Source organism: Leptopilina boulardi, unplaced genomic scaffold (assembly GCF_019393585.1).
Source record: "Leptopilina boulardi isolate dan_hultmark-lab unplaced genomic scaffold, ZJU_Lbou_2.1 LbouV2_150, whole genome shotgun sequence".
Taxonomy (NCBI): domain Eukaryota; kingdom Metazoa; phylum Arthropoda; class Insecta; order Hymenoptera; family Figitidae; genus Leptopilina; species Leptopilina boulardi.
The window spans coordinates 516295-542332 of NW_026137697.1; the positions used below are offsets into that span (position 1 = coordinate 516295).

The 26038-nt window shown below is 27.1% G+C and overlaps 1 protein-coding gene across 1 annotated transcript in view; it reads left to right on the forward strand.

Moving 5' to 3' along the window:
- The first annotated feature begins 23746 nt into the window (after positions 1-23746).
- The window catches only part of LOC127276664 (nuclear hormone receptor E75), a 164769-nt gene continuing 162477 nt past the window's right edge, over positions 23747-26038 (forward strand). Inside the window, exon 1 of the mRNA XM_051297260.1 lies at positions 23747-24161. Within this exon, the coding sequence (XP_051153217.1) occupies positions 23930-24161 (232 nt within the window). The 5' untranslated portion in view covers positions 23747-23929. The remainder of the gene's footprint in view (positions 24162-26038) is intronic.

The following is a 26038-nucleotide window of genomic DNA, read 5'->3' on the forward strand; positions in this document are numbered from 1 at the left end:
AGGGGAACACTATATATATATATATATATATGCTTTTGAATGTCAATGTCTTTGTCTCCGTCTTCGTTAGGCAGCATATATCGTCGGCGAAAATTTTTTTAATGGTATGGGTAATGGGTGCAAGAGTGAGCACGTTTGTGAATATTTTGTCTCTCTTTTTGATCGCGTGTGAAGTCCTTTTGTCGCGCATAAATCCATATGCAGTATTTTCTTTCGAAATGTATATATATAATCATCTATTTCAAATTACTATATATTAATTCAGGAATATTTTTTAGAATTATAGAAATAATTAATTTAACAGAAAATAGTCAAATAGTGATTAAAATAGTTAATATTTCTATACTAATATTTTAGATGAAAATAAAAAATTTAATTGATTCAAATAATCGGTTACTTTACTGTTATCAAATACAGAAATTATTGGTTCAAATAAAGCTTATTTAATTCAATTTATTTGGTTTAAGTAAATATATATTTATTTATTATTTGAGTCAAATAATATTTTTTTCAAATACAAAAATTATTGGTTCAAATAGAGAAATTACTGGTTCAAATACAAAAATTATTGGTTCATTTACAGAAATGATTGGTTTTAAGTACATAATTTACTGGTTCAAATACAAAAATTATTATTGGTTCAAGTACAGAAATAATTGGTTTAAGTGTGTACAGAAATTATTGGTTCAAATTTAATTGAACTAAATTTCTTTGCTTTCAAAAATTATTTGATTCAAGTAAAAATTTATTTTGATAACAGTCAAGAAATCTTTTTTGTTGTTAATTTAATTTCTGTTAAATTTTGGTTCTATTTTTATTTAACAATAATTGCACCAAAAAAAAAAAAAAACAAGTTTAGCGTTAATTGGAAAGATACATAATAATTTAGTTTTAATGATTAAGTACCACAATATTTGAATATAAAAAAAAATACGTTCAAAACGTTTCATATTTATTAATATAATTATAATCCTGAAAAAGAAGACCATTTCGCATTTTTGCTACAAAGCAACCCTTAAAACATTCTAAAAAGTTTCTTTCGAGGAAGAACCGTCGTCGTCGTCCTCTCAGTATACTCGTCAATAGCCCTGTCTACGAGCTGGTCCCTTTTTGTTCATATATACTAACCAAGAGAGAAAGAGAGAAAATTACAAAGAGAAAGAGAGAGAGAGAGAGAGAAAAAAAGGGAAAGGGGTTTGAGTTTCGTTCTGCGAGTTTGCCCCAGTACGTTGCACCCTCAGTGCCTCCCTTTTTCACTCCCCTCGACCCTCACACGGCTACCGTGTCTGTCTATTTTACTCTTCCTACTTCTAGGGTTGTTTCTCTCCCTCAACCCTCAGTGAAGCAAACCCTCTCTACGGCATCCCAGGACTCTCCATGTATATATATATATATATATATATATATATATATATATATATATATATATATATACATATACCCATTTTACCACCCTCAAGTTTGCTGCACCACAGCAGCACCGAATCAATACCGGCAGACATCCTAACTCACTGGAGGTCAATGCCTCGTTCCCGCGGGCCCGACGACCTCAACCTCCTCTACCTTCTACCCTAGAATCTCCATCCTTCCTCAACCACCCAGATCCAGAAGCCAGACTAGGGGGGAGGGAAGGGGGTCGAAGTGCAATCCCTCCTGCAATCTCTTTCTCGATTCTTCTGTTACGCTCCCTGCTTTGCCAACTTTCTTTTGGACTAACCCCTTCCATCAAATTTTACGTAACCACCACCATCAGCTCATGATAAATGTTGTTTTTTGTCTGCGACTCGTATTAAATATATACCAGGAGAATAAAACCACCAAAAAAAATAAAAATGACGATTGTTGTCGAAATTTTCTATGCAAAAATTAAAATGATAAATTAATAATTAATGATAATTTAATGTTAAATTTAACAGTGGAAAAATTTATTTAATTCAATAAACGGTTATTTGACAATCAAATATTATTTGATAGTAAATAAATATTTGTTTGATTCAAATAAAAATTATTTTAAATATATATGCACGGAGAGAAACAATTGGTTATGCGATTACCATTTTGTTAGTAAGAGTAGTTTTGCTAATTTATATTAGTTAGTATTATTATTATTATTATAAATTTATATTTAGTTAGTAAGTCTAACTATTTCGTTAGTAAGGTAACTAAATAAATAGTTATTCCAACAAATTTGTTAAATTAAGTAATAAAATATAGTTATGCCAACCAATAAAAATAGTAATCCTAACTAATAAATTAGCAGCATAGTTTACTAACTAAAAATGGTCCAATTTTTTCATTGTGTGACACGCTCTGAAGAAAGGGACCTTAGAAGCAAAAATTTATAGGTTATGTTTTGAAATTTTTAAGTGAAAATACGGAGGATCAACCCTTAATACAAATTATTGATATTTAACATTACCAATAAATATTTAACAAAAACTAATTTTACTCTCTAAATCTGAATTAGTAAAAATGTTTACTAATTTGAATTAGTGACTCACTTTTTGCTTCTGAATTAGTAAAATTTTACTAATTATTAGTAACTTTTACTATCAATTAGTAAAATTTAACTAATTCTAAAGCAAAAAGTGAGTCACTAATTCAAATTAGTAAACATTTTTACTAATTCAGATTTAGAGAGTAAGTTTACAAAAGTAAAAAGAGTCTAATCAAATTAAAACTACCGTAAACATAACCTATAATTCGTTTGCTTTTTAAGTACCTTTCTTCATAGCGCGCGCGTCACATATTTCTTTGACAATGATAAAGTAACAGATTATTTGAATCAAATAAATTTTTTTGTTTATTCTTAGTGTAGTGTTATTTTTTTTTTAGTTTTTAATTAATAACCACAGTTAAATTTTTAACAATGAAAAAGTTTGCTGTGATACTATCTAAATTTGAATTAGTAAAATTTTTAACTAATTTGAATTAGCGACTCACTTTTTGCTATTGAATTAGTAAAATTTTACTAATTATTAATAACTTTGACTAATAATTAGTGAAATTTAACTAATTCAATAGCAAAAAGTGAATGACTAATACAAATTAGTAAACATTTTTACTAATTCAGATTAAGAGAGTAAATAATATCAGTGTTAATTTTTAAAAATTTACTGTCACAGAAAATTTTTTTGACCCCACAGTAATTTGATGTGACAGCAAATAGTTCGCAGAAAACTTTTGTAAAAAAGTGAAGAGGTTTATTGACTTTCTTGAAATATATTTAAGAAAACCTTATAGATCGCGAACAAAGACTATATAGACGAAAAGGGATGCGCAAAGTGGAGGCACTAGGGCGAACTTTCGCTATCAACATAATTCTGTCACTATTTCGCTTGAAATATATAGATTCATTTAAAAAAAAAATCTAAAAACCAAATAACGGTTTTATATTGTTATTTTGGTTTTGAAAATATATATATATTTTTTTGAATGAAAAAAAAAATTATGGAAAAATCGAATAGCGTCAAATTGAAGATAAAAAATTGTATATATGTAAATATATATAAAGAAACATAATGTGTTGAAATCTCATTTGGATAAAACAATTTTTTATCGAGAACCCAACAACTTTGTAAGGGACGAAACGAGAGGGTAGATCCCTTATATTATCGTCAAAATATAATCTTCAAGCTATATATATAGTGTGATTCAGGAAACGGTGCCAACGACTGTCTGGCCTCAAACTCCGCTAGGAGGGTGCTCGTTCTTCAAGATTTCTTCTTTTGTCTGTTTAATGATTTTGCTAGAAAAAACTTTTATTCTCTTTATTTTAATGATAAATTTTTTGATTTTAATTATCAAGGGGGATGGAATTTTTTCCAATTTTTTTTCATAAAATTATAAATGTTAAAAAAAGAGATTATTACAAAATCAATGTCAATTTATATTCCGAGTGGAAATTTTGTCATGGTCCAAACCTGGGCCAAATCTGGCGTCCATAATATTGACATGAAACGCTATACTTGCATGTTGGGTGAGGCGTTTCAAGCCATTTTTGGGCTAAATATGGCAATTTCTACACGGAGTACTCTATTATGGATACCCGTGTAGAAATTTTGTCGCAGGGCCCAGATCGGGGCCGGATCAGACTGCCATATTAGGGAATGAAACTCCGTGCCTGATGTGGCCCTGATCGGCGTTTCATTCTCTACTAGGGCTCTGATAGGGTAATTTTATATTGCCCTGTGTGACAGACACGCATATATCTCTTGCATCCGTGACAAAAGGCATTGCACTTACGATGGCTTGGAGGGAATATAATGGCTTTGAGAGTTGCTTTACAATATATACTTCGATATTCGCGTGCATGTAGTCACATACAGAGGAGGCAAAAGCCAAGAGAGAATTAGGAACACAAGTAGGAAAAAGCTTTTGAGTATAAGAGAGAAAGAGAGAGAGAGATGACAAAATAGGGAGAAGGAGATACTAAAGGGCAAAAAGAAAGAAAGAAAGGGATAAAGGGGCGTTGGTCTACGAAGGGTGAGTGTCTAGACGAACAAATAGTTGTTTATAGTAAACAGTGTATGTATTATAAAAAGTAATTTTTTGTAATAATGAAATACTTTTTAATTTTAGAAGAAAAAAAATTTATTTGATTCAAATAATCGGTTACTTGAAACAAATAAATTTTTTACTTGAACCAAATACTACTATTTAAATACCAAATACTAATCAAATGGTTGAATTAAATAAACTGCGTATATTTGAAGCAATAATTTCTGTATTTAAAATATCATTTAATTGGCTCAAATATTTATTTGATATAAGTCAAGTAATCGATTATTATTTGAATCCAAATTTTTTTTTTCAGTCCCGTGTAGAAATTTTGACCTGGCAGGGCCCAGGTCGGGAAGCTCCAAATTCGCATGAAACAGGGAATCGGGGCCACAGAAAAGGCCCTAATTCAGCCCGATTAACATCGATTAAAACCGGGGCCTGGTTTGGCCTTGGTTCCCTGTTTCACCCAGGTCAGGGCCAGGTTGGCGATTTTCTGCACGGAGTGTTTTAAAAAAATTAATGATTAAAATTTTAATGTAACAAATGAAACTTTCTGTATTTAAAATTATACAAAATGAGATGAAAGGATAATATAAATTTCTCTTGAAGTTTTTATAGAATTTTTTTTTTTTGCACGGTATATGAAATAAAGTATATATATATATATTGGAGAATATTGTATATAGATCGATTCGGTTGGTTCAATTATTATGGTGTAGGTAGGGTAGGCGAACGATCGTTTTGCACATGCAATATGTATATATACTATAAAGCAACACGCAATGCAAGAGCGAACGTTTTGCCCGACTGGCTGTGTGTTGCAGTCACGGGGTCATTAAGTCGGGGAAACTTCCACGAAATATCGCAGCATAGCTAAACTTTATCGATCCTATATGCGTTTTACTCACGTATATATAAAGCAAAGAAAAGAACAGTTATATATCCAGTTATGGTTTTTAGATGCAATTCTTTTTCAAACAAAAATAAAAATTTTCGTTTTATATTCGCAAAAAAAAATTAGGATATCGATTTTTACCTATAATTCGAAAAGTTTTTTTTTGAATATAAGAAAATTATTCTTTAGAAAAATATTTTTCGTTAATCAATTGAGTAATTTTTTTTTTTTTTTTTTTGTGTTGTCCATATAGAAGGTATTTTTTTATATATATAAACAAGTGCCTACGTGAGACGGACTAATTGCACACTTCATGTTCATCGAGACAAACGGACTTCCTGTGTCCTCTCTCTCTCTCTCTCTCTCGTTTTTTTTCTTTTATCCTCTCTTGCATATTTAGAATAAAAATAATAAATTAGTGAAAATTATAATTTTTCACAGTGGTTATTGTTAAAATTTTAATTGAAAATAAAAACAGTATATCATAACTTGAAAATAGAAAGGGATATTTTTGTCTATATACATATTGATGATGCGAACAAATCAAGTACATCGACCTGGGGCTTCGTTTATATATACGTGGGCGGCATCTCAGAGAGACGTAGGTCGTTTTTTTTTTTATTATTTATCAAACAAGTATATCAAATATCGGAAATTAATATATAAAAAATATCTAAATTTTTTATTTCTTCAATTTAATAAATGTGTTTTGGTCTTGGAAAAAAATTTTTTTTTTTTTGATCAAATTACGATTCTGTAGAGGTTATGTAAAATTTACCCCTTAGGGTAAAATAGTAACATTTTGAATACATACAGAAAAAAAAATTTATTTGATCCAAATATTAGTATCAATTTGATCCAATTCGGTATCAAATTGATACACTGTAAAACGAGAGATATTAATTTAATACTAATTTTAGGTACTAAATTGCCTTTTGATTCTATTTTAATACCTAAAATTGGTACTATTTTAGTACCTTCTTTTTACAGTGTACTTTCAAGAAAACAGTGTATATTTATTAATTATTGGTTTAAGTACAGTTTAATTCAATTATTTGGTTTCAAAATTTATTTGCTTCAAGTAAATATTTATTTGGTTCAATTAAATATTTATTTTGAGTCAAGTATAATCGATTATTATTTGAATTAAATAAATTTTTAAGCGAAATATTTTTATTTCAAAAAGTCATGCATTGTAAGATTTATTAAAAAGAGAGAGAGGAGGAATTTACACACTCCTTTGTTTTTGAATTATCATTTGTTGTAGGAGACATATTTTATAGAGACAGAGGATCTATATACATATGTGAAAAGTATTTTTCTTCGGTGTATATTATTCTTATATAGGCTATATACAAAGCGGAATTGAACTAGGGTTGAGAAGGATATATGTATGGGCAAGTTGGATTTTGCCAGGTTTTCAATGTAAGGGTGCAGACATAGTATGGAGAGGAGAAAGAGGGGTGAACAACCCCTCTATAGCGCAAAATCGTAATGCACGACGCGCCCTTTAAGTAACCGGGTCAGACTTTTACTAAACCTGCGCGATTTGTATTCTACCTATATATGCACCTGCAATTCTCAAATTTTAAGAACCTTTGCAGGTGTTTTTTTTTTTTTTTTTCATTTCCTTTCAATGATTTATTTCAAAATTATTTTTTTCAAATATTTGATTCGATTTTTTATAGCGAAAATTAAAGATACACCAAAATTTTTTTGATTCAAAGAAATTGATTTCTTTGACAAAATTTTTTTTTAGTATATAAAAAGAAAATTTATTTGCTTCAATCAATAAAGAGAAATAAATAAATTTAATTCAAAAAATTATCTTCGTTTCAATGAAATTTTTTTATTTAATTCAAATAAATTTGATTTAATATATATACACTTTTTTTCGAAATTATAAGTTTTCTTTCATTTTTTTTTCAAATATAATTTATCTGTTTCAATTTTATTTTGAATGAAAGGAAAAAAAAAAGTGAAAGAAATTGATTTCTTTAAATCAAAGAAAATCTTTTCTCTGAATATTTGAAATAAATATATGAACCTGAAAAAAAAATAGTATGAAGTTTCAAGACCAAGAGGCAAATTCCCTCAAGAATCGATTTCAGTCTCCCTGTATAGTGGCACGACGAGAGAAACACTTGCATTTTGCTCGTCTCCTCTCAACCCCTTTTACACCCACACCCCACGCACATTGTCGTCGTAGTAGGAGGAGGGTTAGCCGTCGCGACAACACGAGATTCGCGAATGCGCGCGCAACATGATGCAGTAGAGGTTATCCACCTGAAAGGTCGGGGTCATACACCGACTTGTAGGGGTGAATGTCGGATTTGAGAGAGAAAGAGACAGAGAGAGGGAGAGAGAGAGAGAGGGCAGACCTACTGGGGAGAGTGTATTACCATAGCAACCCCCACATTCAGCCAAGACTAGACTTCCGGTCCTCGATATGTACCGAGACACTCTTTTATGGTGTGTGAGTGTATATATATATATATATATATATATATATAATTCCGAAAGATTTTTTGGGGATGGTCCATGCAAATACTGATTCTGCGAATTATTTTTTTATATTTAAAACTTGCGTTATTATTTAAGAAAAGATTTTTAATTTTTTTAATTTTAAAAAATGGACAATTTTTTTTTTTTTTTTTTGATTTAGAAAAAATCTACTCATTTTTATTGTAGTTCAAAATGAGCGTGGCGCCACCTACGAGGCACATTTTTGATGCATTACAAATTGAATATATAGCGTACGACACTCATTTTGAGTTCAGTTTTAATTTCTTCGCGTTAACACTAAAAATTGTTTTTCTTCTTTATAGAAAAAATCGAGTCTCATATTATTGTTGCATCTCAAAATGAGCCAAACGACATAGACAGTGGCGCCACCAATCTGGCTCATTTTTTGTTGCACTTCATTTTTGAATTGCGCGTACGCTACTCATTTTGCGAGATCAGGTTTTTTATGTGTATGAAAAATATTCTTTTGATAGATTACAATCGCCCTCGTACACTAATTTTAGGGACATTTTTCTGTTGACTATATATAAAGAAGATCATTATTTTTCTTATACCTATGCATAAAATCGCCTGCCACGTTTAAACACTCTATAAATATAATATATGTTTACATTTTGATAAGCCACTAACAATGAACCTATGCTGGTGTAAATTTTAATACTTGTTTACTTTTTTTTTTTTTTAATTGTCATTCTCAAAATTGTACAAGAACTTTGAAAAATTTATTTTGCAAAAAAAAAAAAAAATTAAAAAATTTTCTTTACATATTTCTAATGAAAGCAAAAAATATTTAGTTTATTGGAAAAAAAAAAGATTGAATTTTCATTTATTTTTTTTCAATATGCATGGAAAAAAGTTTATTTGATTCAAATATATAATTTTGACTTAGAAATAAATATTTTTAATTACTATTTGTTTCAATTAAATGGTTTTTTTAAATATACAGAAATGATTCAAATAGAGTTTATATAATTCAATTATTTAATTTCAAAAATTTGCCTCCAATAATTATTTGGTTTAAGTAAATATATTTATTTGAGTCAAGTAACCCGATTATTTGAATCGAATAAATTTTTTTTTTTTCACTCTGATTATTGATTAGAAATGATTCATGCCCTATCTGAACATGAAAAACTTTATTCTATTATATAGTTTGAGGGGGACAAAAAATATGAGCGATCATGTGCCACGTTCACACGTTGAATGATGTCATATCCGGCTATTCACGTTAGATGCAGTTATTTTTGGATTCCTGACCTACCCAAAAATATGTCTACGGCCTTGTCCAATAGTATATAGTTTAGTTGCAGGGGGGATTACAATTTAAATGAGTAATATTTTCTAAATATATATATATATATATATTCTCTCCTATTTGTTTCTAATATTTATAAAATTTAGTTTTAGTTGATTAGTTTCTAATATTTATAAAATTTAGTTTTAGTTGATTAATTTCTAATTCCAATTTATTATAGTATGAAAAGAAAATGTTAATTTTTATTTTACACATTTTTCGAAAAATTTAATATTAAATTCAAATGAAAAACTCAAATATAAAATAAATTTTTGCAATTGAATATGCTTAATGATAAATCAGTTTGTCATATCTCTTTTCTTGTCTTATATAGGTTTGTGCAATGTGGATAAACAACCTTAGACCTTGACTGTTGTACAAGTCGATGTTCGCTCTTAGATACTCTTGACACTATATATATATATATATATATATATATATATATATATATTATTACAGTATGCTGTATATATAAAATATTTCAGTTTACTGATACGTAAATCTTTTTCTACTGACCCTTTTTAAAAACCAATGTAGAATTTTCCATTTAATTTTGAAAAATAGAAAATTTTTTTCTATATTTAATATATTTATGTTCCGGATTTAAAAAATATATCTGTAATTTAATTTTAAAATTTAAATTAACGGAAAAATGAGCAACAATTTTTGTGCTATATACAAGTACATTTGCGTCATTTTGTAATTAAGAACAATATTAATCGCATTCTCGCGATAATATATATGGTATTATAACCTTCACAGCTTTGTTATTAGTATTACTTACCTGGAAATAATGCGGCACAAATGCGCAAGTTCACCGACTGATTAAATTTGCAGTCATTGCAAAATTCAATGTCATCGTCAATACAGATTGACGCAGATATTGAACAATATATATATATATAACAATAAACAATAATTGCAAACACAATATCGCGGTTAATAATGTCTGCATAATTTTCCATTGTGTTACTTTTAGAATTTATAAAAAGAAAAAAAAACAAAAATTTTTTTTATCAAAATCTTACTTTTTTTTACATGCAATTTGATTACACGTATTTTTTTGATTAAAAAACAAAAGAAGATATATTTTTTTTTTTATAAAATTGCATATTTGGGAATTTATAACTATATTTTGAAAAGTAGAATAAAAATTTAAATATTTCCTTAACTTTATTTTGTATTTCATTTTTTTTTCTTTTTTTTCAAAAGTCACGAGTAAAAAAGCATTTAAATCAAACGCAAAGATGTTTGAAGAGATAACTTATCAGAAATGAAGTGTCCTTCAAGCGACCGTGCCCAGTTTCAATGTTAATACGAAAATTATCACTGGCTGATAAATCCATCTTTTTTCAATGTCTACTGACAGGTAGTAAAAAAGAATTTAAAAAATTTAGAAAAAAAAAAAAATATTGAAAATTTAGGTCAAATAGAAATGAAAAATTTTGATTTGTTAATTTGTCTTTAATAAAAAATAAAATTTCATGGTAATTGAAAAAATTGTGAAATAACAGATTTATATATTTATAAGTATAGTCTGAAAGTAAATTTAAATAACCTTTTATAATTTATGATATGGAAACAATTTTCATTAATTAACATTGTATATTATCTTTATTCAATAAAAAAATGTCGTAATTTACGATTTATAATTATAAAATGTTGTGATGATTTTAGATTTGACCGCATGTTTGCTTCAAGCGATAACACTTAATGATAATTCAATTGCGACAGGTCATGGCTTTTTTTATGTTCAAAAAAAAAATATTGTTTTGAATCACATAGCAATTGAGATAAAATTTGTAATTTCCCAATTTTTCAAATTAGTTCTATTATAGTTTCATTGTATAATAATTTGGTATTATATTATTAACTTCATAAGATAAATTTTTTATTACACTGCTTTAACAATTAATGTTTTCATTTTATCAGCTGATAAAAATACAATGGAAAAATTTTTTTTAAATCCAATTTTCAATTTTATTCAAGAAGACAAAAATTAGTTTGACCTTTGAAAAAAAAAAAATTCACTGAAAATCGTATTTCATATTCATATATTTTTTTTTTTTATTAATAGTGTATTAATGATAAAGTGTCAAAGATTTATTTTACAGTTTATCATTTTATGTGTCTTTAAAATGAGAACAATGTCCCTGGACTTTTTAAATTAACATATTTCAAAAATATCATTATTATTTCAACATTCCTAAAAAAAAAAAAACTGAAATCATTTTATTATCATTTCTACTTTATACTCTTTGATTTTTGTAAATAATTAAAGTAAAATTGAGACAAATAGAAATCAATGCGAAACAAACAAAAAATCTGAAAATTTTTTTTTGTTCTATAAAACAGTAAAATTTTTATTGTCTAAACAATTAAAATTGAATTTAATTAAAATTTTATTGAGAAAACCAAAAATTTTGTTATATTAAGCAAAATACTTTTTTTTTTTAATTTCAAAAAAAAAAAATTATTTTTGATTTTTTTTTAATTATAAAATAATGAAAATTTAATTTTTGTGATTGCAGATAGTGATGAAAAATGTGAGTGAGAAATGATGCAGTTTGGTGATCAAAATAAATGCTGAGGATTTCAAGGTAAGAAATAAATAATTATAATAATTAAAAATTATATTTTCGTAAATTTTCTTTTAATAATTTGTTAAAAATATCATATTCGATATTATATCGATCGAATTGATTTTAATTTATAAAAAAACGACCCAGCGAGTTTAAAAAAAAAATATTTTTCTTTAAAAACATAATAATTTTCTGATAAACAAGTCTAGACAAGCCCGTAATGATGAAGGCGTATATATATATGTATAGGGTGGAAATCAGTTGGTAGCAAAGGGATCCAAACAAAGACCGGTTTTTGAATGAAGGTCAGTGGTTCAATAGCGCATAATATATTCCAATAAATCGAATAGAAAGGTCACTATTTTTTATAATTAAGAAGAAATTAATTCTCGTGTTTGTGTGTTGCAAATACACTTTTCTTTTCACAACTTCATAATATATATATATATATATATATATACGTTCACTTTCATCCTCTTTGCGGTGTACAAATCTGGTCACTCTTCCTTTCATCTTTCAGTTTCAAGTGAAAGTGTTTCACTTATCAAACATTAGAATTTCTATCATAACTTATATATCTTGCGAAAGAAAATTTTACTTTAAAATACTCGAAATTAAATTGAATCTAGAAAGTAACTGATCTCATCATATAAATTGAAATTTACAAGATTAGATTTCAAAAATTTTTCAGATATTCTTTCGGAATAGTTTTTTTTTTGTGGTACTAGAAATCATATTATATGCGTATTTTTGTGGGTGCATGAGACGTTCACTTTCATTCGGAGACAAGTAGAAAGTATTCCAGTTAATTTATTTGGGGATTTTGGTCAAGACACCATTACCTACTTTGATGGTTTACTAACCTAGAAAAAGGGTGTCAAGATCATTTTCGTCTTCTTTGAATAAAATCGAAAGTATTTTTTTTTTAAATCTTGTAATTTTGTTTCTCAAGAATCTCTAAATCTGCGAATTAGTTGAAAAGTGAGCTACTAATTTCAATTCGTAGGAATTTTTTTTTTTTACTAATTTTTAGTCAGTTTTTACTAAAACTAGTAAAAAAAAATAGAAAATTTTTATAAAAAAAAATATAAATATATTTAAATAAATATAAATATATATTTTTTATAGTATATAAAAAATAATTAGTAAAATTCTACTAATTCAGAAGCAAAAAGTGAGTCACTAATTCAAATTAGTAAACATTTTTACTAATTCAGATTTAGAGAGTAAATTAAATATTAATATTTTACTGAAAAATTAGTAAAACTTTTTACTAATGTGAATTATAGTATCTCACTTTTCACTAATTCAAATTTAGAGAGTATAATAAATTTTTTTTTCGCCATTGACATGAAAAAGTGTCTTTTTTGTGTCTGTTTTGGACCGATAAAGTAGCACTTTTTAAGGCAGTTTGGGCCAACTGCGTAAAAAAGACTTTTTTAGGCACCTACGTCGCACTAACGACAGCTCGTATTGAAAATTACATCCTCACCTAAAAAGTACTACTTTACTTGCTTGCCACATAATATACTATTATTAGTTTTGATTCTTAATTTCATATTTTAATAACGTTAATTACTGACCCTAATAAGTGACATTTGCCAAATAAAATTTAAAATAAAAATTTATTTCTACACTGAGAGATAAACGATTTGTTGGAATTTGCCATTTCGTTAGCAAGAGTATTTTAGCTAATTTATATTAGTTACTTTTACTATTTAGTTAGTCTAATCATTTTGTTAATAAAATAACTAATTAGTTATTCCAACAAACTAATTAAATCAACTAATAAAATACTTATGCCAACCAATAAAAATAGTAACCATACCCGTGTAGAAATTTTGCCATGGCTCGGATCGGGGCCGGATCGGGCGGGAATGTGACGCTACGCCTGATGTATCCCTGATTAGGAAATCCCCATTTTTCTCGTGGCCCTAATCTGGCCCTGAACAGTCCCTGATCGGGACCAGATTATTATTCACTACCAGGGCCCTGGTAGGGAAATTTCTACACGGGTAACTAATAAATTAGCAGCAGTATAGTTTACTAACTAAAAATGGTAATTCCAACCAATCTTTTTTCTCAGAGTATTTTGAAAAAAAAATGAATTTCTTTTTTAAGAATATACAATTCCGCAAAAGAAGATGATAATTTTGAAAAATTGAAAAAAAGTGAAAGGTTTGAATTTTCTTTATAATATGTAAATAAAATGCATTGTTTATGCGCGTTGAACAATTTCATTGTTCTGCAATTAACAATACGTGTAGAATATATATATATATATATATATATATATATATATATATATATATATATATATATATATATATATATCTTTATTGGTCCAACTGAGAGTGAGAAAGCACCGCGGCGATGAAAGTTGAATGGTCCGCTGCGTGTATTATAAACATTGAAGAAATGAAGTTTCGCTTTCTTGAGAGAGTGCGACTCTCACATTCGATGCTCTTCGTCCTCCAACCGCGAGTTTCCATGATCTCGACCCCGGTTGGTCCGGTTTCTAAAAAACTCTCGCACTCACTGCGCGGGTATATATATATATATATATATATATATATATATATATATATATATATATAATATATATACTTTTATCACGCAGGGAGTGCAAGAGAGTGGTTCAGCATTTGGTGCGCGCGGAATTTCGCCACTGCGAACGAGAAAGTCACTCCAAGTGGTCCAATCTTCTTTTTCAAGGGAACATGACCTTGAACTCGGACAACCAACTCCTCTTGCCTTTTGTCGAAATAACCTTCGATTGGGCCAAGTTTAAGGCCACTCCAATTTGTAAAAGGGCTTTCCTCTTTTTGTCCAATTATATTTATACATCTCTCTCTTTCTCTCTCTCTCTCTTTTTCTTTATTTCTTAGGCCGCATCGTTCGGATATATATCCAATTTAATTCCTATACTACTTGCGCCCTGTTGTTTGTCGTTAAAAAAAAGAAAACGAAATAGGCACCAAAATAATTTACGGTCAACCTAATGTAATGATTTTTATTTCTATTTCCTAGATTCAAAATAAAAAAATTTGTTCTTCTTTGTCACTAAAAATAAAAAATTAAAATGTTTCATACATTGAGAGAAAAGATTCGTTGGGGTAACCATTTTTAGTTAGTAAACTATTTATTAGTTTTGGTTACTATTTTTATTGATTGGCATAACTATTTTATTAGTTGTTTTAACTAATTAGTTTGGAAATAACATATTTAATTAGTTACTGTTACCATTTATTTAGTCAGCCTAACCATTTTTTTTAGTAAGGTTTCTAATTAAATAGTTATTTCAAAAAACTAGTTAAATCAACAAACTAATTAAATCAACTAATAAAATAGTTACGCCAACCAATAAAAATAGTAGCCATAACTAATAAAGCAGCATAGTTTACTAACTAAAAATGGATACCCCATAACGAATCTTTTCTCTCAGTATGCGAAAATAAACGAAAATTTTTGTCCTTTTTTTAGAAAATATTATTTTAAAAAAGAATTGCTTAATTATCTCGTGATGCAAGAAAATTGGCATGTTCTTATCGTGTTTGTCCTTTGCGATAAAAAAGATTAGATCATTGCACCAGGCGCTCGTAAACAAGAAATGAGGAAATGTTACTGAAAATCCGTTTCCATTTGGTAGACAAAAAAAAAAAATTAAGTGCATTTTAAAAATCAATTGGATATTTTCAGTTTTCTTTTGATTTTCACAAAATTAAAAGACATTAAAATAAGCTGCAACGCTTATTATTTTAATGCCTTTTAATTTTCTGTGAATATAAAAAAGAAGCTAGGATCTGACCTTCAATATATGATGCAATTTTAACTTTATTGTCAAATAAAACCAGAAAAGTGAAGTTTATGCAATATTGAAAATAATATATATATATAATAAATGATTTCCGTCGCATAATAGAGAGAAAATTGAAAATTATATTAGAAAATTTTAGGTAAAATAAATAAATTAGGAAAATTATATACAATTCATTAAAAATAAAATGCAAAATGGCATCCTGACCCAGAGAGAATATATCTTTGTGTTAAATTGAGTGACTGTTGTAAAATCTTTTATATATCGAATCTCTCTCTCTGAACAAGGAAGGCTTTCTCTATAGTGACCTTGAGCTCTTGCTCAAAGCCCTGAAGCAATGTGAACTTGAACCAGTCTCACGTTCCTCTATACGTTCAACATTGCATTTTCCTTAACTTCATTGCGTATTGCATGTTTTGCAATTCTTATGCAATCTCACATGGGATGCTGCGCCATAAGAAATGCAAATAAATTTATTTTCTTGTCAACTATATATTTTATTAAACAAATTTATTTTGAAATAATAGAAAAAATATTTCCTCGATAAAATATGTGAATAGTATAAATAGAAAAAGACAACATTCAAAAATAGACAAACCACATGGAGAGTGGAGACCACCATAGAGTGCAAATGATCTGGGTCTTTTGCATATGGAACTATTTTTCATCTCTCTTTCTCTCTTTCTCTTGTGAATATATTCGTTGTTTCTTTTTTTCTCTCTGTTACGCTCTATTCAGTTATCGACTTCCCCTTCTTTCATATATCATTCCCCTCTCATGCTTTTTCTCTATTCTACCTCATGCAACACATCTTGGCCCTAACCTCATACAACAAGAATTGCGTCGAGCTTTGATGCGCTCACAATTCCCGTCCTACGAGCAGCACACGCTATTTCTAGACCGGTTTAATTGATTCAACACTTTTTTTTTAATTCAACTCTCTATACCAAATGCGCGACCCTCTCACGTGACATGCGGCTTCAATCTATTGTAATAAATACACCAGAAAAAGAAATATATATTTTTTAATTCATAATTTTTACGATTATTTTAATTTCTTATTTGAAATAAAAATAATATATTATACTGAAAAAAAAATTTATTTGATTCAATTACTACGATTACTCTCTAAATCTGAATTAGTAAAAATGTTTACTAATTGAAATTAGTGACTCACTTTTTGCTTTAGAATTAGTTAAATTTTACTAATTGTTAGTAAAAGTTACTAATAATTTAGTAAAATTTTTTTGCTTTAGAATTAGTTAAATTTTACTAATTGTTAGTAAAAGTTACTAATAATTTAGTAAAATTTTTACTAATTCAGAAGCAAAAAGTGAGTCACTAATTTAAATTAGTAAACATTTTTACTAATTCAGATTTAGAGAGTAATAAAATAGTTATGCCAATCAATAACTTATTTTCCTTATCTGTTAATGTTTTAAAATTGTCATCCAATAGTTGTTAACTAATTTATTATTAGTTCAATTCTTTTTTTTTTAGTAAATTTTTTTAATTTACTCTCTAAATCTGAATTAGTAAAAATGTTTACTAATTTGAATTAGTGACTCACTTTTTGCTTCTGAATTAGTTAAATTTTACTAATTGTTAGTAAAAGTTACTAGTAATTAGTAAAATTTTTACTAATTTAGAAGCAAAAAGTGAGTCACTAATTCAAATTAGTAAACATTTTTACTAATTCAGATTTAGAGAGTACTTAAATATAATTATCAAATAAATATTTACTTGAACCAAATAATTTTTATTTGAATTAAATAAATTGTATTTGAACCAATAATTTCTGTATATTTAAAACAAATACTCTCTATATCTCTGGATTAGTAAAAATTTTAACTAATTTGAATTAGTGACTCACTTTTTGCTTTTGAATTAGTAAAATTTAACTAATTAATAGTATTCAAATTAGTTAAAATTAATTAGTAAAATTTATTACTAATTGAAATTTAAAGAGTATATTTGATAATAGTCAAGTAATCGAGTATTTGAATCAAATAAAATTTTTTTTTTCAATGTATAAAAGATTGATTTTCTTTTGTTTTACAGTATGAAATTTTTTTTCTATTAATTTAGTCTTGAAAAGAAATTTTCTTTATATAAACTATTTCTGTAAAAATAAGATTTGGTTTATATCTCTAAAGAATTAGTAAAAATTTTTAACTACTTTCAGTAGTGTTTGCTTCTGATTCAGTTTGCTTTTGACTAATGTTAAATTTTACTACTTTGGTAAAAATTTATTTTTAGTTAAATTTTACTAATTTCATAGTAAATTAAATTTTTTACTATATTTGTTAAATTTTACTAATTTAAAAGCAAAAAGTGCTAAATTCAAATTAGTTACTTTATTAATTCAAATTTAGAGAGTAGAAAAAAATTATAATTGTTTAGGACAGTGTAGAACCTAGCTAGTAGCTATATATATATAAAAATTAAAACAAATATTTCTTAAATTAATATAGTGACGCTCTCTGAAGAAAGGGACCTTAGAAGCAAAAAATTTGTAGGTTATGTTTTGGAATTTTTAAGGAAAAATACACAAAGAGGATCAACTTTCAAATTGTAATTTAACATTTCAAAATATTTAACAAAAACTGATTTTAAGTTTACAAAAGTAAAAAGAGATAAAACTACTGTAAACCTAACCTATAATTCGTTTGCTTCTAAGGTCCCTTTACTTTAGAGCGCGTCACCTACACAAAATGTGTCTAAATATTTCCGGTTTTTATATTTTCTCATATATAGTTTAAAAAAAACATTTTTCCAAGATTAATTTAATTTTGTAATTTATATTTTCTTCTTATATGAAATAAAAAAAAAATAACAAAAATAAGGGGAAAAAATAATATTATAGATAATTGAAATAGGAAAAATTAATTTTTATATGTCCCATTTACTGCCGTTAATTATTAGTTATCCTCTGCCACTGAAATTTTCGTGGTTTTTCAATATTAGATTTTTGTGGAGAAAAATACAGGGTTTGAGAAAAATAAAAAAAATAAAAATTGATTTTTGAGTCTTCCGCGACGCTTAGATGACGATTAGAGAAACTAGGGGTTTTGTGACGTCCCCTATTTAGGGAGGCCTTGACCTCCAACTGGTCGACCTAGAACACCCGCTCTCTTCGTCTCATTTCTCAAATAGGGTCCAGGGACTGGGGTATTAGTTCAAAGGGCTTCATTTCTTTCTATTTCAAATACAATATATATATTCATGTTTGCTTTAGTCTATACACGCTGTTTCAATATTTCTTTTTATATTAAATGTAAAAAAAAAAAAATTATCCACAAATATTGTATAATTTTCCCATTAATCATAGAATTATATAATTTTCAATAATATTAATTATAACCGAAAATTAATTTTTTCATATATACAATACTGAATCTGTATGGTCATTATGACTATTTTGCAATTAATTAAGACAAATAATTTATAAATTAATTTATATTAAAAAATTATTATTAAATAATAATAATAATAATAATAAATTATTATTATTATTATTAAAAAAATTATTTATTTGAACAAATTCAAAGTTAAAAAAAATTTTTATTTTCAAAATCGAAAAAATTAGTGATTGACACTATAAATATATATGTAAAAATAAGACACCTCTTTGTACAGTGTAAGTCAAAAGTGCATAAAAAGTCATTTGATATTCTAATTAACAATTTTATCATTGAATTATTTGAATATTGATTAGAGTATCAGTTTTTATGAAAAAATCGTAATAATTATATTGATTAGTCATGGAAGATGAGGATTTTAATTATTATTATTATTATTATTATAAATGGAGGGCATTGCACACATATACTGAGAGAAAGAGAGAGAGAGAGAGAGAGAAAGAGTTGATGCTATATGAGAGCTTGTACATAGATAGTTATGGCGAATGCGTCGAAGCGGGATGCGGGGGCTGATCGATAAAAGCGGCGCGCGGGTTCAGAATCCTCGTTCAAGGACAAGGCCATGTGATAGCGTACGCGCAACCGCGACCGCGCATTCAACTACCCTTGCTTGTGCTTCTCTTCTTTTGCCAGTTGGAAGTTTGCTGCCAGGAACGACATATTAAATTTGCGAACCCTGTTTTATATTTGCACTGCCTCTGCACTATTTTTCTATTTTCTAAGATTTTGAAAAAAAAAATATATATTTTTTTTATAATTATTTATTTATTATAATAATTATTTTCAATAATAATTTCTATTTAGAATAATTACTATTTATAATAATAATTGTTTATAATAATTACTATTTGTAATTATTATTTATAATATCTTTTTTTTATGTAGACATTTTATAGTAATTTAAGTTAAAAATTTATGTACCGAATTTATAATTATACTTTTCACTGTAAAAAGAAGGTACTAAAATAGTAGCGATTTTAGGTATTAAAATAGAACCAAAAGGCAATTTAGTATACCTAAAGTTGGTATTAAATTAATACCTTTTGTTTTACAGTGTTATATTTTCCCTCTATTGCATTTAAAAAGAAAAAATAGTGAATGCCTATATAGAAGCTATTAGTGTCTTATCAGTATTTTATATACTTCCGCACTTTTTTTGTCTTTAGGTATAAAACATTAGGCGCACGTTTTCCTGATCAAATAATTTCACAATGAAAATTATTTGTAATTTATTTTATTTGAACTTATCTATATCGTTGGTAAAACAAAAAAATACTCGGTATACTAAAAAGAAATCGATTTTTGTAGAATCACTATTGTCTATATAATAATTTTTTTATTTGGCGTAAATAAACATTTTATTTGTCATTAATAAAATTTTTATTTAAATCAAATTGAAACAAATAAGAATAGTTCAAAAAAAGGAAAATAAATTTAGAGAGTATAGATATAAATAGTCATTCTTCGAAATTATTAACAATTCCTTCGTCTTGGAATAATGAAATTAAAATTATTGGACATCAATTTAAATTTTCTTTTCTACAAAGTTAGTACCATACAAAATTAAGGATAAATTTTATAGAAATCATTCTAGAGAAATTCTATAGATTGTTTAGTAGAATTCGTTGTAGAATAATATTCTATGGAATCATTTTAGAATCTATACAGAAATTTTCCTACCAAACAAATTTCCCCCGTACAATTTCATCAGAAAATAATTTTCAGTTTTTGAATTAATATTTGGAATTTTTTTTTCAAAAATGAATTTTCACTTATAACCAAATACTTATATGTATTTTTGTCCGAAATCGCAAATGACCGAAAAAGCGACAGAAATAAATTTCGGCGCGATTTTTAAAATTCACCAATAAGAATTTTGTCAAGAAAATCGTAATTGGTCAATTTTAAAAATCTTGTCAAAATCTTTTTGGTTGTTTCCAGTTGATTTGCAATTTCGGATAAATAAAAATTCGGCCTTTTGTAAAATTTTCTTTTAAGTAAAATTTCGGACAAATAAAAATTCGGCCTTTTATACAATTTTCTTTTAGGTAAAAATTTGGACTTTTATAAAATTTTATTTTAGATAAAATTTCGGCCTTTTATACAATTTTCTTTTAGGTAAAATTTCGGCCTTTTATATAATTTTCTTTTAGGTAAAATTTCGGACAAATAAAAATTCTGCCTTTTATACAATTTTCTTTTAGGTAAAAATTTGGCCTTTTATAAAATTTTCTTTTAGGTAAAATTTCGGACAAATAAAAATTCGTCCTTTTATATACAATTTTCTTTTAGATAAAAATTCAGCCTTTTATAAAATTTTCTTTTAGGTAAAATTTCGGACAAATAAAAATTCGTCCTTTTATATACAATTTTCTTTTAGATAAAAATTCGGCCTTTTATAAAATTTTCTTTTAGGTAAAATTTCGAACAAATAAAAATTCGGCCTTTTGTATAATTTCCTTTTAGGTAAAAATTCGGACTTTTATACAATTTTCTTTTAGGTAAAAAATAAGCCTTTTATACAATTTTCTTTTAGGTAAAATTTTGGACAAATAAAAATTAGGCCTTTTATAAAATTTCCTTATAGGTAAAAATTCGGCCTTTTATACAATTTTTTTAGGTAAAAATTGGGCCTTTTATACAATTTTCTTTTAGGTAAAATTTCGGCCTTTTTTATAATTTTCTTTTAGGTAAAATTTTGGACAAATAAAAATTCGGCCTTTTATAAAATTTTCTTTTAGGTAAAATTTCGGACAAATAAAAATTCGTCCTTTTATATAAAATTTTCTTTTAGATAAAAATTCGGCCTTTTATAAAATTTTCTTTTAGGTAAAATTTCGAACAAATAAAAATTCGGCCTTTTGTATAATTTCCTTTTAGGTAAAAATTCGGCCTTTTATCCAATTTTCTTTTAGGTAAAAAATAAGCCTTTTATACAATTTTCTTTTAGGTAAAATTTTGGACAAATAAAAATTAGGCCTTTTATAAAATTTCCTTATAGGTAAAAATTCGGCCTTTTATACAATTTTTTTAGGTAAAAATTGGGCCTTTTATACAATTTTCTTTTAGGTAAAATTTCGGCCTTTTTTATAATTTTCTTTTAGGTAAAATTTTGGACAAATAAAAATTCGGCCTTTTATAAAATTTTCTTTTAGGTAAAATTTCGGACAAATAAAAATTCGTCCTTTTATATACAATTTTCTTTTAGATAAAAATTCGGCCTTTTGTAAAATTTTCTTTTAGGTAAAATTTCGAACAAATAAAAATTCGGCCTTTTATATATTTTCCTTTTAGGTAAAAATTAGGCCTTTTATAAAATTTCCTTTAGGTAAAAATTCGGCCTTTTATAAAATTTTCTATTAGGTAAAAATCCACTGCTAAAAAATAGAAATAAAAATTCTAATTCGAAAAACAAAAAAACGTCTGAAATAATAATTTTATAGAAATAAAATTCTAATTAGTGATTTTTATGAAAAAAAAAATTTTTTTTTTATCCATCATTTTGCAAGACAATTATAAATTGATGTAACAATTTGATCGATTTGTCTAGACCTGAAGAGAGAAAGAGGAAACCTTTAGGCCTTACACAATATATATATATATATATATATATATATATATATATATGAGGGAATTTTTAAGGGTGCAGCGTCTCGTGAAAAGCTCCGAGACACTTCTTTAAGCGCGTGTTAGCGCACGCGTACTAGTAACACGGGGTGAAATTCGAGTGATTGTAGGGGGGTTAAAAAAAAAAAAAAAAAAAAAAAGAAGCTGTCGCGTCACGAGTGTTACCCACAGAGGGAAAGAAAGTGTGGGGTCGTATTCTGACTATATCCATGGTGCGTCCACTTCTCCCCCCTCTCCTTGTCTTTCTTCTCCTCAACGCCATAGGTCTGCGCGTTGCGCGCTCTTGTCACGGGGAAATGTTGACTGTATATAGTACCACATATATATATATAGTGATATGTGCCATAAACACCATGCGGCTTTCGAGCGTGCTCGCGAGAGAGAAAAACATATATATATATATATATAAATCCGCGGAGAGAGGGCACAGACAGAGAATGACTGTGGGGTGAGCAAAAGCGCCCGCCCGCCGCTTATGCACCGCTGGATCCACACGGCCGGCCACACTCTCACTTTCGCCGGCAACGACGACGGTTGTCGTCGATCGAAGTGACACAGTGATATCATCATCAATCATTATTAATTAAAAATATCGAATTTGTGATTAAAAAAAATAGATGCACTTGGATGAAAGGAAAAAGAAATTTTTTTGTCATCCGTATATAATTCGTGACGGTCGTTGTCGCGGGGGATAGAATTCTTTTTTTTCCCCGAGATGGATATGTTTCATTTACCCTTTACTTTGACAGGATTATAGAAAGTGAAAAAAAAAAATTGTGTATTTTTTTTTTTTAGAGAGACTTGGTAGCACGCGAGTGACATTGACCTTAAACTTGCCTCGCGCTCTAAAGAGAGTATAGTATATAGCCTTTAGCGCGCACTCACTGGAATAATACAATACGTGTGATAACCCTGAGCGAAGGGTAATAGTGTTATATCAACACATAAGTGGATTAAGTAATAGTGATAAATAACGCCCGGTGAATGATAAAATATAGTTATAAGTGAGGATTATATAAAAAAAAGTGCCATTAATTTTTTTTTGGTGCGTGTGTGAAAAAAATGTGAGACAGAAAATTTGGAATTTTAATTTTTGATTTTGTGACCCGCTTTGTGCGGGATTAAAGCTCAAAAGTGGCTCATACAGCGAGAGATAGAGCGGCGGAGTTGCAGGCGGAAGTAAGAAGCGCCATCAGAGTTTTGCATGGATGGTGCCCTAGACCTACACAACAGACGGTTCATGGACGTGGGGAAACTGTCTTGATGTCACCTCAAAATCAAATAAGAGGAACACATCCCCTTAGACAGCAGGGACAGCAGGGACAGCAGCAACAACAACAACAACCGCCACCGTTGCCGCCACCACCTCCAACTGTCGTGGTCAGTTCAACCTCCAGTATGCGACCTCCACCACCTCCGCCACCTCCAAGACCAAGACCATCAAACGAAGGCAAAGGTCATCATGAGGAGCCGACTAGCTCCATTCCCGATCTTGGTGAGGGATTCTATTTTCATTAATAATTATTTATTATTATTATAATAAATTTAGTAAAATTTGGTTTAATGGCTTTTTTTAGGACAAGTAAATATATTTATAATTAATTGGGACATAAAGAATTTTAATTATCAAAAATTAATTATTTAATAATAAAAAAATAGACTTAAAAATATTAAACATGTCGACTTTATTTTCTTTAAAAAAAAAAAAAATTTGATTCAAATATTATTATTATTTATCTTTATCAAATAATTATATTATTTGCTATATTTGTTTCAAATACTAAAATGCTTAGTTCAAGTTTATTTACTTCGAAATAAAAATTATTTGGTTCAAGTAAATTTATTTTGATAAGTATATTTGAATTAAATAAATTTTTACTAAAAACGAATATTAATTTACTTAAGCCCTAAATAAATTAATCTGTAACTTTACAAAATTATATACGGCTTATACGATTTTTCAACTCTTTAAATTTGAATTAGTGAAAAGTTAGCTACTAATTTAAATTAGTAATTAATTAGTAAGTAATCACTAATTTTAAGTCACTTTTTACTGGAACTTTAGGTAGAAAATTGTAAACTATAGTTTAGTAAAATATTACTATTTGATTTAGTATACTAAATCAAATAGTAATATTTTACTAAAAATTAGTAAAAATTCTTACTAATGTGAGAGTTAGTAGCTTAACATTTTGCACTAATTCAAATTCAGAGAGAAAAATTTGCAAAATTTTTTAAAATAAACGGAATAGTTCTTTTTGCAAAATTCTAGTTTTGTTAATTAAAAGCACTACTGCCAGGTTGAAGTGGGTTTAATTAGGATTATTTAGGCTCATCTAGGTTTTAGGTAAAGTAGTTCAAAATAGGTCCAAAGAAGGTTCAAAGTAGTTTTAATTAATATAATAATAATAATCAAAAGCGCTGTGGTTGGCTGCTTTTTTAATTTTTTTTTATAAATCTTTAAATAATCAACAAAATTAATTTGGAACTTTGCAAAAATATTCTCTCTAAATTTAGTAGTAAAAAAAATTAGTACAAAATTAGTAAAATTTCTAACTAATTGGTGATTTACTTTTTGAATCAATTTTTTGATTTCTGCTTTTGAATCAGAAAAATTTAATATTAAAAAAAAGAAATTTTACAATCGAATAAGTAAAATTTAATTTTAAAGCAAAAAGTGAGTCAAAAATTAGTAAAAAAACTAATTAATAGTACAAAAAAAATTTACTCTCAAATTAGTAAAATTCAACTAATTCAAAAGCAAAAATTGAGTCAAAATTTAGTAAAATTTAACTAATAAATAATAAAAATTTTTTTTTTTTTTTGAAGTAGTAAAATTTACCTAATTCAATAGTTAAAAATAAATCACTAATTCAAATTGATTAAAATTTTTACTAATTCATATTCAGAGAGTGTATAATATATAATTCCTTACAAGTTTTTTGCAAAAAATAAAAATAATTTCTTATATGCAAAAATTCCATTTGTTTGGAAAAAAAGATTTTTTTAAAACATTTTTACACTTTTTTTTTTATAAAATTAATTTTTTTTTTTGACCCAAAATGTAAAACTAGAAGCTAATAGAAAATTTTTTTTTGCTGTGGTTGGCTGCTTTTTTAATTTTTTTTTATAAATCTTTAAATAATCAACAAAATTAATTTGGAACTTTGCAAAAATATTCTCTCTAATTTTGAATTAGTAAAATTTTTAACTTAATTGGTGATTTACTTTTTAAATCTATTTTTGAATCAGAAAAATTTAGTTAATATTAAAAAAAAGAAGTTTTACAATCGAATAAGTAAAATTTAATTTAAAAGCAAAAAGTGAGTCAAAAATTAGTAAAATTTAACTAATTAATAGAAAAAAAAATTT